This window comes from Giraffa tippelskirchi, chromosome 2 (assembly GCF_054371585.1).
Source record: "Giraffa tippelskirchi isolate mGirTip1 chromosome 2, T2T-mGirTip1v1.2.pri, whole genome shotgun sequence".
Lineage (NCBI taxonomy): Eukaryota > Metazoa > Chordata > Mammalia > Artiodactyla > Giraffidae > Giraffa > Giraffa tippelskirchi.
In genome coordinates, this window is record NC_137276.1 from 204,873,658 (window position 1) to 204,889,443 (window position 15,786).

Here is a 15,786-nt window from a genome sequence, read left to right on the forward strand (position 1 = left end):
TGTTTCCTGAGTGTAGATGATGTTCACTATGTTTGTTTGTATGAGTAAGTGAGGGAGTGAGAGGAAGTTATGAAAGTTCTCAGGTACAATTAATTTGACTTGTTACAGAGTCTTTATACCTTCTGAATACAAATTCTTGTCTTCGGGTACCACCTTTACTGATATAATTGACAGAAAAGTACACTTTGGATGAGGCGGGGAAAGAAGAGAGGATCAGCATATATAAGCTGGTGATGAGGACCCTCATGGTTGGGGCGGGCGGGGGGAGGGGGAGCAGCTGGCGGAAAGAACCCAAAGGATTCTTTCTGCTGATTCCCCCAGGCAGTATAGCCTCTAGGAGTAGCAAAGAGGAGCTGGTGGTGGGTGGGAGGATGTTGTTGCTAACTGAAGCTGAGAAATAAAACGATAACTGGGAGTATTAATATGGTTTCCTTTTAATGACAATGAGATAAATGGTAAAGGAGAATTTGAAAAACCTTAGCAAATTTCTGGAGACCAGGAGACTCACCTTGGGAAAACAATACAACAGGGATTCTTACACATATTCTACTTTATATTTAAAAGCATACATCCTTTACTAAGTGGAGGTTCAAATCTTTATTTAAAAATGCACTCAGATACTATGAGGATTTGAAGAATTTCTCTCCCTCTCTCTCTTTCTCAAGTACCATGCTTTAGGTTATTTATTTTCTATCACTAGGTAAGCTTATCTTAAAAGCAGGTTTTAGCCCAAGGGGAGAAAGAAAAGACATATTCTATGTTTCTCACTAAATATCCTTTCACAAAGCCTGAATCAATGTATGTTTTTCAGCATTTACTGCACATTCTTGTTTTTTTTTTTATTGCTGGAAAGGGTTTGGCTGGAGTCTTTGAATTCTTATCTCCAGCCTGTTTACTGAATTTTCAGTCAGCTTTCTCAGGATTAAACTATCTTTCACTTTCAGAGATAGGTACTGTGAACCAGAGTTTCTTTGTACAAAATCCTGCTCCAAGGTCATTGGTTGTACCATCAGCAACTAAAATGAATGTATGATTCACTTTTAAAACTGTTTCTTTTGTTAGGTAATGCATGTGCTCACTTTAAAAAATGTACAACAGTATTTAGAAAAGCATAAATCCATTCCCATCTCTCTATCTATCATGCATTCTCTTTTCCAGAGTCAACCACTGAAAGCAGGTTCTGGTATTTCCTGATAGATGACAAATTAGCATCTTGAACTTCTTATAAATAACTTGACACATAATAATTTATTGAGAAGTGTAACAGTGGTAAAGAACCTGCCTGCCAATGCAAGAGACATAAGAGACATGGGTTCCATCCCTGAGTCGGAAAAATCCCCCGGAGAAGGGCATGGCAACCCATTCCAGTATTCTTGCGTGGAGAATCTCATAGTCAGAGGAGCCTGGCGGGCTATGGTCCATAGGGTCACAAAGAGTTGGACATGACTGAAGTGACTTAACACGCACATGCACATAACAGCCCTAAATACCAATGCTGTTGTTGTTCAGTTGCTAAACCCTGTCAGACTCTTCGTGACCCCGTGGACTATGCCAGGCACCCCTGTCCTTCACTATCTCCCAGAGTTTGCTCAAACTCATGTTCATTGAGTCAATGATGCCATCCAACCATCTAATCCTCTGCCACCTCCTTCTCTTTTGCCTTCAATCTTTCCCAGCATCAGGGTCTTTTCCAATGAGTTGTCTCTTTGCATCAGATGGCCAAAGTATTGGTAGCAATATCTACCACTTATTGGGCACTCACCATGTCTTTGGAGAAGGACATGGCAACCCCCTTCAGTATTCTTGACTGGAGAATCCCATGGACAGAGAAGCCTCGTGGCTACAGTCCACAGGGTCGCAAAGAGTTGGACACCACTGAAGCGACTTAGCTCGCAGGCAACTTCCCTTGTGGCTCAGCTGATAAAGAATCCACCTGCAATGGGGAGACCTGGGTTCGATTCCTGGGTTGGGAGGATCACCTACAGAAGGGAGCAGCTGCCCACCAATTCAGTCCATGGGGTCACAAAGAGTCGGACACGAGTGAGTGAGTGACTTTCACTTCACTTCACACCATGTCTTGGGTGGTTTTGGTATAGTGCGTTTTTTAACAGAAAGGAAGAAAAATGAATGCATGAATGAATGAATGCAATAACACCCATCAAATGTGATAGGTTTGTTTTGCTTTGGATTTGTGAATATCTCAAGAGTTTCTGTTTCAGAAGGGAAAATGGAGATCTGGCCTGGTAACAGAGATAATAACTGGTTGGTTGGTATTTTAGGGCGAGGTGCATGGGATGTTAAAGCACACACCTTTTGGTTTTGAAACACCGAATGGCTTCTCCTATAAGCACAAACTCGAGAGTAGTCAAGGATGTTTTTGTATTTTTTCCTCTTCCTTAGTTACCTCCCCATGGTTAGCATTCTGATACTGAGAGTCACTGAAGTTGAGGGAGAGGTATTTGGTTACAAAAAAAAAAAGGTCCCCAGGACCCACCCCTGCGCCCCTCGAGTTGGGTAGTCTTTCTACAAGAACCTCAACAACCACAGTGTAAAATAAACTGATTTTTGTAATACAGCGCCCATCTCCTGATACATTTTACGTAGTTATTTCCCTGCTTCCTATCCCAAAGGTTCGTTTGCCCATATTTGATTTTTTTTTTTTTTTCTGTTTTAATGGGAATAGGGAAGGGTGAAGACAGTTATCTGAGAGTTCATTCCAACTCCTGGAAGCGGTAGGGAAGAGGTTAAGCTGGACCGGAGGATTTTTGAAGTCTTTGGCTGGGAGGTTCCATTTGGAGAAAGGTGCAGGGGAGCCAGGGGTGGCGAGAGAAACAAGGCAAGTTCCCATTCGCTCGGATTTGTGATCCTGAGCAGTTTGATTTCTCACCTGAGGGCGCAGTCGGGCACCCTGGCTCGTGGATGGAAATATTAACAAGCAGAACTTGCCAGGGCGGCGTCTGGAGAGTGTAACCTGACGCATGGAAAGGACCGCGCGGCCCCTTTAAGTGTTCTCGGGCCGGGAAAGAGAGGGAGGAAACTGGGAGCCGCGGGGAAGGTGGGGGAAACCCACAAACGCCCGAGCCAGAGAAGGGGCAGCGTGAGAGCAGAAACTTCAGACGCTGCTGATCCCGGCGGAGCTCGGGTGAGCCGCGGCGGCCGTCACTCCCACCCGCAGCGGCACGCTCCTCGCCCCTCTCCGCTACCCGGGGGAGGTCCGGGAGCTGCCTCCCTTCCGCTACCACGAGCCTGGGCTGCGGGCAGCCGCCGCTTGGAAGTTTGGGCTCCAGCGTCCCAGCCGCGGAGAGTTCGGGGTGCTTTGCGCGCACGCCCCAGCGGCGAGGGGTCTGAGGCATGGTGAGCGCAGCGCTGGGTTGGGAGCACCCGGGAGGCGTGAGTGTGTCCGCGGACCGGCTGCCGTCCTCAGTGCCCTCCGCATCCCCCAAGTGATGGGAACAAGGGCCCGCCCAGGGAACCGCTGTCGCCGCACCGCCCCCTTGCTCGCCCCCAGCGCGCGGAGTCACCCAGGCACACCCCCGGCACCCTGTGCCCGCTCTCCAGAAGTGCTGCCGCTGCCTTTGCCGCTGGCACGGGTGGCCAGCTGTTGACTGGGCTCGCCGATAGACGGAGAAGCACTTTTCGGCTCGCCCTAATCCGTTCTCACACCCCAACTTTGCCGCCGCGCCGGCCCTCGCCGCGGCGCTCGGGCGCACAGTGTGGGGGCGCACGCCGGGAGGCTTGGAAAGATCGCGGAGGAAGGAAACCGCACAACTGCTCTTCTGCTTCGGCTCTTTGTTGTTCGCTTTGGATGGTCCTTGGAAGTGGCCGAGCCGCCTCGGAAACCCTGGCGCCAGAGAAGCCAAACCTTGGAATCCTTAGTCTGCAAAGGGCTCTGAGATATTGACAAGCGTCCGGAAAGGTGGACCAGTAATTGCCCTGAAAACTCCTGGCAGATTGACCCACGTTGCTTATATTAAGCCTTTGTGTGTAGTGTGTGTGGTGTGTGGCTTCATAAATTTGGGGACCTCATTTTTACCCCCTCCTCTTGGCATGAGACTGTATGCAGGATCCACCCGAGGACAATGATCGCGGAGCCTGCTCACTTTTACCTCTTTGGATTAATATGTCTCTGTTCAGGTAACCCCGCGTCGTCTTTCTTCACCCTTCATTCCCCCCTTGCACGCCTCCTTTCCACTTTCCCAAATCAACCCCGAGCTGAATTTTGGCGACCTCTGCCTCCTTCCAAGGCCGGAGGGGCCCGACCCCCGGCAGGAGTTTTAGACGAAAGGGTTCTTAGATGGTACTTTGTGCTGTCCTCATCCCCCCATCCCCCAAGACCCTCCAAGCCTCTTCGCAGACCTAGGCCTTTTGCCAAGTTCGAGGCACGCCCAGATCTCTCCGGGCAAACGCATGTCTGAGCGCGGGGTGGAAGAGGCAGCGGGTGGCGGTGAGCTTGGGCCCTGAGGATGAGCCAAAGTCAGTCCGATCGCTCGGCCGCGTCCCTGGGGAAGGGAGCTGTGCGCCCAGGGAGCAGTAGCCCAGAAACCCGCCAGGATTCCTGAACCTGGCCGTGCTATTCGCCCGTCCTCTTCCGAGCAAACGGGTTATTAGTAGTTGTTTTATGTAACCAAAGTCTGTAATTAAATTCGATGCTGAAGAAACTTCAGGAAATAACTTCTTCTTACGGTAGGATATAAGCTAGCCACTCTGGCTGACTGAGTTTAGAAGGGAAACAGGCGGTTGCAAGTATCAGAAAGGGAACACTTTTGCCTGGAAATATTCATTGGCAAGGGAAAACCGAAGGCTGGGTTTAGGATTTGGGGGATTCGTTACATAGTGTGGAAACTCTTCATATCAACCGTTGGAAGGATGCTGCAGTGGGGTACGTCTGACCTTAGAGTGTACACTGCATCTACACTCACCAATAGTTTTCTGACACTCCCTAAGAAACTTTTAGTATGGGGGAACAGAGCCACGACTCAACTTTACTTTCTTTCTTTTTTGTAGATTCTGGTTTCAATCAAGGATCCGATTTCAGGCCTTAAAACACACCACACACACACTCACACTGCAACACACACACACACACACACACGCACACACTGCACCTCAGGGAATTTTTTATAGTCCTGTACAGAGCTTCAAGTTGCATCAAGGCCTGTAGGTTAGAGTCACTCCTTTTCCATGATTATGAAACAGTTTTGAAAGGTTGGTTTGAGATTTTTGTGGTCTATGGCCATAGTTTATATTTTGAAGAAGGATTTTACTTAAGGAAATATGTAAAAGAAAAACGTACATCAGCCAAATGATAGCAAATAAACTCTTAAAATAGTTTCAGCCCACGAGATCTGCTTTCTGACTAAAAGGAACCTTTGCAATGAAACTAAATGAGGAATTCATTAAATTGTTACTCCTTTGAAGAAAACAGAAAACTTTTCATATATGTCAGGGTGGAAGGTGAATAGATGAAACCAACTCTTTGGGGCCACCTCTTCTTACTTCACTTTCCCCTTTCTCTACTGTAGTTTTTTTTTTTTTTTTCCTTCTTAGTTTGCAGGTCTGAATGACTGAAAAGTTCCCCACCCCCACGACTCAGCCAGGATGCAAATCAGAAACATTCAGATCTGATCTCTCTATTTGTCTGTCTTTGCTGTGTCTCCCCCTAGTTTAATTTACAGCTTCAGATACCTTTGAGGTTTTTGTTGATTCACCTTCTCAGTTAAAGTTTATTCACGTGTGTAAAGTGAAGTGTCAGTGTGATAAATGACTGGAGAGCCAGATTACTGAAGATAGGAGGATTAATGGTCATTAGTCACTGTTTGAGCTGAGTTTGTATATGTTGGGACATTTTATCATGGCTGTAGATTAAAGATAGGGTCACACTAATAGGGTATCACTGAAAGCTGGTCACATCAGCGTGCAAATTCTCTGTCTTCACTTGGAGAAATATCTTGGAGTGTGTGTCCTGTCCTCTCAGATTTTGTAATTTGATGAGTACCTAGTGTCTGAGATTTGTAGTTTAAATAGATATAAATCATTTAGACCTGAAATGATTTCTGGCTTTGTTTTTCTAATTTAATTTTCCGCTGAAGTCACTGAAGATTTTCATAAGTCTTAAATTTTCTAATAGGTGTGGTCATCTACTTTGTTGGCAGGGTCAGAGGTGTGTCCTTGTGAGATGCTCTCTCCTACTTAACCTGAAGCTGTTCCTAGCTCTTCTGCTGACTTTAACTCCTGCTGTGCATTTGAACTTGGGGAGGCCAAATTATTGGCCTGCTGAGATTTCATGAGAGTGTGCTATTCTAAAGCCATCCTATTGATTTGAGTAAACCTTCACAGAACTCAGATAAGTAAGTGGAGTTGGGCGTGCTCAAGACACCTGGACAGGGAATGAATGAAGTTCTTGAAAGATTGTGTTTCATATCTTGCCTAAAGCCTAAGATCACAGTCTATCACTTGTTAATGGAGTGTATTTAAGAGAAATGTGGTGAGTTTAAATAAATCAAAGTGTACCGAGGGGCTAAGGTACCTTCAACAAGATTTAACCTGTAAAATCATCTATTGGTTGTCAGTTCTTTTTTTCTTTTTTTTTTTTAACCTGGCTGCCAACTTAACAAAGTCCTATAGTTTTCTTCAAACAGATTATACACTTCATGTTGATGTGTTGATGTCATGCTGCTGCTAAGTCGCTTCAGTTGTGTCCGACTCTGTGCGACCCCATAGACGGCAGCCCACCAGGCTCCGCCGTCCCTGGGATTCTCCAGGCAAGAACACTGGAGTGGGTTGCCATTTCCTTCTCCAGTGCATGTCATACTTAATATCAAATATTATATGTTTGCTTTTTGTAGCCTTTTATTGCACTAGTGCTACAATATATAACTTTTTATTCTAGGAAACTAAGATTTTGGAAAAAATAAGTATTTCTTTAGAAATACTTTTTTATAGTGAGTTTCTTTAGTGTTTGTATACCTCATTCCTTTTCTATGGAGAGCTAGACTTTTGGTGAGGGGATCAGATGGAATAGCACTGGAAAAAAAAACAACCTGTGTGATCTCTCAGGACCTGATTCTAAACATTGTCTCCTTCTTTACGGACTTCCTCTCCTCAATTCCATTTGCTAAGACCTGCTTTTAAGTGAAATAAGTGATTGAATTTCAGTTCAGACTTATGATGAGATCTGAACTTCAAATGAAGTGGAAATTCACTAGTGCTATCTTTCTGCTTTTTTAGGGGTGGGGTGGGGTCTTTTTCTTTTATTGCGAGGGAAATTTTTAGGGAAAGTTTCACTCTGTAAATCACTTATCTGGGTCTATGGTCTCTAACTGGAAGATTCTTTGGCAATTCTGGTAATTTCTTATTTTAAAATAAACTTGTTAGCTTTTAAATATACTTGCCTGAACACTATGACATCTTTTAAAACATACTATTTCTCAATAATGGGCCCTCTAATACATGAGATAATTGCAATTAAAATGTCTCAGAAGAGTAAGTTTATCTGAAATTTTCCTTTAGTCTTCACTGTGACAAATGAAATATTCTTGTGTGAATTAGTGATACAAAATGCTAAATTTCAAACCTATAATCACAGTTATTTGTTTATTTATTTTACATGGTGTAGGTATAATTTAAAATACTGGACAAGAGGTATAAGATTGGCAGGCAAACTTAAAATAATTGCTTGCCAATGAAGATTGTTAATAGTTGAGTATGTATCATTTTCTGTGTTTATAAGAGATGCTAGATTAATGCTCATGTTAATTTCTAGCATTTTGAAAAATGTTTAATTCTGAAAACAAAAATAGAACTGTCTTGAATGCTTGATTTTTTATGGGGAAAAAATAAGGAAATCAAAATTTTACTCAAAAATTAGGCCTTAGATAATCTTAAATTAAGAAATTTGGTAATAAGAAAGGAAAAAAAAATAGTAGAAGCAGAAGTCTGGAGAAGTACAGTAGAAGAACCAGATCCAGAATTAATCTATAATTAAGTTTTAAGCTATAGGAGGAGGAGTGGCAGTAGATGGAGCAGCCAAATCTGAGTGCACCCTTCTGACCACACATAGGACAAAAAGCAAATCTGCAAAGTGGACTCTTGAAAAATTGATGTCAAGGTATATGCTGTATGTTTAACAACTATATAAAGAGCTAGATATTTTTTTAAAACAGAGTAGTTTGGAAGATGGAATCATTTGAAAACAAAGGGTAGTCTAAATCTTTAATGAATTCATATAATTTTTTTTTAAAGCTGCATTTAATAAGATTTTAGAATGTTGATTGCCTCAGTTTATTTAGTGGAGTGAAAAGCTAAGTAGTTACCTTCTGTGTCACAGTGTTTTTGCTTAGAGGAGACCAGTGAAGTAAAAGAAAGAAAGAATAATAATAAAAAAAATGAGATCATGTTCAAATTGTGGGGTACCCTAAGAAACTTTATGATGATGACTACTACTGTTGCTGTGAAGATATGACTATCATTTATTGAACATTCACCATTATCTTATTTAACGCTTGTAAGAACCCTATGACGTAGGTGCTGTTATTAGTAAAATATTACTTTATCTGTGCTTTGTAGTTGCGTTTTATAGTTATAACATCATAGAGATGTTAGGAGATACAGATGAGAATGGATTTGAACCAAGTTGATTCCAAAACCCTTAACCACTGTGCACTTTCCTAGTTGAAAGGGAGAAATGAAGGATTTAAAAGAAGAAAGATCATGGTTCAATCATTGTTTAATTTTAAAGCACGTCCACCAAATCCACCTAAACAAGACTGTGGTTTGAACACTTGAGAATTTGGAAGGGAGGCTTTTCTTATCCTGCCATTAAGTAAACGATCTTCAAATTTTTAGATCACCAGGCAAGACAATGACTCTTTACCTTCAGTCAGCTCACATCCAGCCTGTATCATGTCTGCATTTTCTGGCATGCTTAAAAATAGAGACTGAACAGAAGTCAAAACAATGACTTCTGGTGATGTGGAAACACACAATTCCAAGTTGTATTTTGAAAAATGAACTCCATCCTCATTCATGCACACTTGAGGAAAGATTTTGCTGAGTCCCAAGGCAAATAATTGGTGCTTATCAGGGAAGAGCCTGTGGAGAAGCAATCATTTCCCCTGGGGTTGCTTTTTCCTCTCTGGGTTGGCCATGGGCTGGTGGTCATTTAGTAGCAGAGGAGCCTTCTGCTTGACTGCTGTTCACAGATGACTCACTTCATGGTTACTGATCATGGAAGGGTGTTGTGTGTTAATACCTGGTTGATCAGCTGGTTGGAAACTGCTTGTGCATAGCCAATAAAGTGGCCATCCTGTGGAGATCAAAGGCCACCTCCTTCCTTTACAATTCTGGATTAGGATGGTCTCCTTCCCCTCCTTCTCCCTCTACCTTCAGCCCTTTCCTTCAATCTTGCTGTTGAAGGAGAGGAGGAAAAAAGATTATCTGTAGTGTACAAAGATAGCTTTGATCCCCACTCCATTGCCTCTCTCTTTCTCTCTTTAGCCATCCAAAAGGCTATTTTAATGCTAGAAGGTGTCATGTTGCTTGCTTCAAGGGGGAGCTCAATCTCCTTTTGCTTAAGCCAAAACAGACTGCTACGAATTCCCTTACTTCTGTGGTTTTACTTGGCTTCCAAACGTTTTACAGCAATGTTGTTCCACACATAAAACAATATTTTGAACAGCATGACTGTGCATATCTTTCTGACTTCGTTCAGCAAGAGAAGTACGTTACCTCTTTGGTGTTCACAGCTGTCCATGGCTTAGAGCCAGAAAAGAATATCTGTTTATTTTCTTTAATTAACTTATTTTATTAAAGGAGGAGAGTGTATAGAAGGTAAACAATGGTAGACAAGGTTCTTGGATTGTGAGTTTGATGCTGAATAGTCTATAGGCCTAATGCCTGTCACCTAGTTTGACAGGTAAATGAACCGTTAAAAAGCACCACCAATGGATACAAGCAATGTCAGCAGAGCAGTGTGGTTCTGCCTTAAGTGGGAATATATATTTTTTGTATCCAGTGAGTGATTTATATACAGCATATAGGAAGTAGTAATAATACAGTGTATTTCTGGGACCTATTTTTTATTTTTTTTGATCACGTTAGTCTCCCGTATTAGAAAACAGATTTTTAAAGCAATTCCGGCAAGTAGTAGCTCATGGTTACACTTTCTCAAAATGCCCTTGATTGGATTTCAGAAAGTGTCAAGTTCGAAGTATGGGTCACCTATGCCTGTGTTCAGCTCATCTATACATGCCCTGAAAACCAGGGACAGCTTATCCACAGTCAGCCATGAAAGGAGCATGGAGTCTGGAGCTTTCTCTCGGCTATTTGCAAGAGGTGTTAGTGGAAGAGAGTCAGGAGACCCATCTCCCATGGGCCTTGGTTCTTGGTAAAAACGCAAAGAAGAATCTTGAGTTCTCAACTGCTACAAGAGAGTTTGTTGAAGATCAAGAGAGAACAGAAAAACACCTCAAGAGAGAGGTGGGCCAAGGCCTAGGAAGGCAGAGGCCCGGAGCGCTGAGGTGCAGATTTTTTAATCCAGCTGGTCGTTGATTGACAGTCTTAATTGACAGCTGCAGGTTTTATAACCAGAGGCTGTGATGTGCATGTCCTTCCTATAATTCAGCCTATTATAATTAGATATATGTATTCATAGAATATTTATGAACATTTAAGGAGCCCAATGAAACAAACGTTATATAAGGACATGATAGCTAGTGTGAGGCATGTGTGAGTACCAGAATGGGGCACAAATCCTTCCACTCGGCCAGTGGGGGATTTTTTCTGGGCCCCTGACTGTTTTAGGGTACTGATGGTGTGTTTGGGGCAGCGTTGGTTAATAGCTTGGTGGTATTAGGTGGCTATTGGACATGGCAGCTGACTGGGATACCTCTAGGGGCTCATGGCTAACTTTCTGTCTGACAGAGGTTCTGCTAAACAATATAAGAGACCAAGTGTGTATCCTTGAAACACTCTGTGGATTCTTCTTTTTTATTTTATTATTTTTGACTATGCCATACAGCTTGTGGAAACTTAATTCCCTGACTGGGAACTGAACCCAGGCCCTTGGCAGTGAAAACACAGAGTCCTAACCATGGGACTGACAGGGAATTCCCTATATATTCTTCTTTTAATGTGAGGAAAAGTATTTTAGATGTAATAAAATCATTACATATGACCTTTTAGTAGTTTAAAAATCATTTAAGGCATATGTTATCTCTCTCTTTATTTAACTTAAAATTTCAATGAAAATAATAAGAGATATGCTTCTATGACCATCAGGTTCTTTTTAGCATGTTATGTATGGTCATAATTTTTGCGCCATTATGGAAAAAAATGTCAACTTGGTGAACTCATTCCTGTTTGTTAGCAGAAGAGGAGACAGAGGCCAGGTTTTATTTTCTCTCCACCCATGTGACCGAGGCCCTTTTCTGTCATTAGCAATCCCCGGTAGAATTTAAAAAGAAAATGGGGCCAATGAGTGAGTGAATCAGGCTACACTTGTCTGTTTCAAGATTATTTGGCATCAGATGGTGCTAATAAGGTACTTTCTCAAAATTTAATCTCCAAACTTCAATAACATACATACTCTGTTTTCTTTTTTAGCATGTGATTGTTTTCTCCCGCTAACAATATACCAGGTTTTAGTTTGGTTAAAAGTGTCTGCCTTCAATTCCTTTCCTGTATAAAGGAAGTATAAAATGTACACTTTTTAGTCTTACTGATCTAAAGCTGATTTTGTTTACTCAGGGTTGACTTAAAAGGCAGTCTTCTATTACTCGGAAACTTCACTAAAATGGTGTTTGTTCATATATCAAAGTGTTAAAACGCATTTGTAAGTGTTAACTGCACACCTCTGGGTAACTTTTAACTACTTCAGTTGCCTGGGTTGGGAAGTAATTTCAGTATTTCCAGATCATTCAATTAGCAAGTTGTCTGACTAAAGTAAACTGGCTTGTACAGCCTGTGAGAGATAGACTCATCTGTTTTTCTCCCTCATATTTGAAAAGAAGTGAACATTTCCTTAGCAATCTGGTGTTAAGTTTGGAATTGGAATTTGCTTAAATTAATGAACTTAGTATATTGCCAAAACCTAAAGATTAGAAAGAAAATGGGAGACGGGCAGAAGCTTGGATACTGCACAGAGAGGAGGGGCATTTCACTGACAAGATTGTTGCTTTTCATCAGCTAATGATTTGGAATTAATAGATGCATCACGAAGGCAACTTTTATTTAGATTAAGTATGTCCCAAGAGGAGCACTGCATTATTTGGTCTTTTTCTCTTGCTAAGCGTCATTCCATCCCAGGAATGCATTCTTTCCTAGGACCCCATATTCAAAATTACCCTTTCATCATTTTGCATTTGATATGTTGAACAGAGTCCTTTAGTAACCACACATGGTTATTAAATATATTATATATGTATAGATACACACACACACACACACACACATATATATATAGCCTGATAATGAAAAAATAATTAAATGATGAGGTATGGATCCAATTATGTATAGTGAATCTGAAGGCTAAGAATCAATATCTCTAATAATAATTATTATAAAGTCTAAACATATAAAGTTATGGGCTGGCACAGTGCTCACACATCTTATTTGATTCCACGTTAAGAAGGAAGGCATGGCTGTTATCCCTGCCTATCAGTATGGAAAAATGAGGCTCAGAAAAGTTAACTTCCTTAACTGGTCGATCACCTAGTGTGGTGGAGTCAGAATTTGAAACCAGTCTGATCCCAGAATTTGGAGTTTTCACCATTATACACACTACACTTTTCCCTTATAGGAAAATGATTGTAGATGAAACAGTATAAAATGTGTATATATAACAAGGCTAAGATGCTTTTTTTGTGAGGGAACTTGCTTGTGCTGTCAAGCTGTTTTAGTTCCCTTTAAGATGATGGATTTTTCTGGTATATTTGATTGTCTGTTCCCCTCTTCTGCTTGTCACACAATAAGTAACAAAAAAGAGTGCAACCCTGATAATACACACGATAGATCACAGAAATATAAGTGCAGCCCCATAACATGATCTGGTGGAATTCAGTGTGCTCAGTTTGTGGAGTAAGTTTAAGATATTAATAGTAAAAACCAAGCAGGGCTTCCCTGGTGGCTCAGCAGTAAAGAACTGCTTGCAATGCAGGAGACTAGGTTTGATCTTAGGTCGGGAAGATCCCCTGGAGAAGGAAATGGCAACCCACTCCAGTATTCTTGCCTGGGAAATCCCATGGACAGAGGAGCCTGAAGGGCTCAAATTCACAGGATCGCAAAAGAGTGTTTTTTTTGAGTTTGAAAATAGTGTAATTAGTAATATGATATATAAAATATATTAGGCAACAGCTTGGTTAGAATCTGTGATTCAGTTCAGTTCAGTTGCTCAGTTGTGTCCGACTCTTTGCGACCCCATGAACCGCAGCACACCAGGCCTCCCTGTCCATCACCAGCTCCCGGAGTTTACCCAAACTCATGTCCATCGAGGCGGTGATGCCATCCAACCATCTCATCCTCTGTCGTCCCCTTCTCCTCCTGCCCTCAATCTTTCCCAGCATCAGGGTCTTTTCAAATGAGTCAGCTCTTCAGATCAGATGGCCAAAGTACTGGAGTTTCAGCTTCAACATCAGTCCTTCCAAAGAACAACCAGGACTGATCTCCTTTTGGATGGACTGGTTGGATCTCCTTGCAGTCCAAGGGACTCTTAAGAGTCTTCTGCAACACCACAGTTCAAAAGCAACAATTCTTCTGCACTCAGCTTTCTTTATATTCCAACTCTCACATCCATACATGACTACTAAAAACCATAGCCTTGACGAGATGGACCTTTGTTGACAAAGTAATGTCTCTGCTTTTTAATATGCTGTCTAGGTTGGTCATAACTTTCCATCCAAGGAGTAGGCGTCTTTTAATTTCATGGCTGCAATCACCATCTGCAGTGATTTTGGAGCCACTAAAAATAAAAGTCAGCCATTGTTTACACCGTTTCCCCATCTATTTGCCATGAAATGATGGGACCAGATGCCATGATCTTAGTTTTCTGAATGTTGAGCTTTAAGCCAACTTTTTCACTCTCCTCTTTCACTTTCATCAAGAGGCTCTTTAGTTCTTCTTCACTTTCTGCCATAAGGGTGATGTCATCCTCATATCTGAGGTTATTAATATTTCTCCCTGCAATCTTGATTCCAGCTTATGCTTCCTACAGCCCACCATTTCTCATGATGTACTCTGTATATAAGTTAAATAAGCAGGGTGACAATATACAGCCTTGACGTACTCCTTTTCCTATTTGGACCCAGTCTGTTGTTCCATGCTCAGTTCTAACTGTTGCTTCCTGGCCTGCATACAGGTTTCTCAAGAGGCAGGTCAGTTGGTCTGGTATTCCCATCTCTTTAAGAATTTTCCATAGTTTATTGTGATCCACACGGTCAAAGGCTTTGGCATAGTCAATAAAGCAGAAATAGATGTTTTTTCTGGAACTCTTGCTTTTTCAGTGATCCAACGGATTTTGGCAATTTGATCTCTGGTTCCTCTGCCTTTTCTAAATCCAGCTTGAACATCTGGAAGTTCACGGTTCACGTATTGCTAAAGCCTGGCTTGGAGAATTTTGAGCATTACTTTACTAGTGTGTGAGATGAGTGCAACTGTGCAGTAGTTTGAGCATTCTTTGGCATTGTCTTTCTTTGGGATTGGAATGAAAACTGACCTTTTCCAGTGTTGTGGCCACTGCTGAGTTTTCCAAATTTGCTGACATATTGGGTGCAGCACTTTCCCAGCATCATCTTTCAGGATTTGAAATAGCTCAACTGGAATTCCATCACCTCCACTAGCTTTATTCATAGTTATGCTTCCTAAGGCCCACTTGACTTCGCATTCCAGGATGTCTGGCTCTAGGTGAGTGATCACACTATCCTGATTATCTGGGTCGTGAAGAATTTTTTTGTATAGTTCTGTGTATTCTTGCCACCTCTTCTTAATATCTTCTGCTTCTATTAGGTCCCTACCATTTCTGTCCTTTATTGAGCCCATCTTTGCATGAAATGTTCCCTTGGTATCTCTAATTTTCTTGAAGAGATCTCTAGTCTTTCCCATTTTGTTGTTTTCCTCTCTTTCTTTGCACTGATTGCTGAGGAAGGCTTTCTTATCTCTCCTTGCTATTCTTTGGAACTCTGCATTCAAATGGGAATATCTTTCCTTTTCTCCTTTGCTTTTTGCTTCTCTTCTTTTCCCAGTTATTTGTAAGGCCTCCTCAGACAGCCATTTTGCTTTTTAGCATTTCTTTCCCATGAGGATGGTCTTGATCCCTGTCTCCTGTACAATGTCACGAACCTCCGTCGATAGTTTATCAGGCACTCTGTCTATCAGATCTAGTCCCTTAGATCTATTTCTCACTTCCACTGTATAATCATAAGGGATTTGATTTAGGTCATACCTGAATGGTCTAATGGTTTTCCCCACTTCCTTCAATTTAAGTCTGAATTTGGCAATAAGGAGTTCATGATCTGAGCCACAGTCAGCTCCCGGTCTTGTTTTTGCTGACTGTACAGAGTTTCTCCATCTTTGGCTGCAAAGAATATAATCAATCTGATTTTTGTGTTGACCATCTGTTGATATCCATGTGTAGAGTCTTCTCTTGGGATGTTGGAAGAGGGTGTTTGCTATGACCAGTGCGTTCTCTTGGCAAAACTCTATTCACCTTTGCCCTGCTTCATTCTGTACTCCAAGGCCAAATTTACCTGTTACTCCAGGTGTATCTTGACCTCCTACTTTTGCATTCCAGTCCCC

At 41.9% G+C, this 15,786-nt stretch overlaps 1 protein-coding gene across 3 annotated transcripts in view; it reads left to right on the top strand.

Annotated features, from left to right (window-relative positions):
- Window positions 1-15,786, top strand: part of ROBO1 (roundabout guidance receptor 1) — a 1,242,585-nt gene that overhangs the window by 786,996 nt on the left and 439,803 nt on the right. For 2 of the 3 annotated variants that reach the window (XM_081552494.1, XM_081552499.1), the window contains exon 1: window positions 2,698-4,134. The exons of the other annotated variant lie outside the window; for it this stretch is intronic. In XM_081552494.1, the coding sequence (XP_081408620.1) occupies window positions 4,080-4,134 (55 nt within the window). In that variant the 5' untranslated portion in view covers window positions 2,698-4,079. Of the gene's footprint in view, window positions 1-2,697; window positions 4,135-15,786 lie in introns of those variants that run through there. 3 annotated transcript variants of the gene reach the window in all.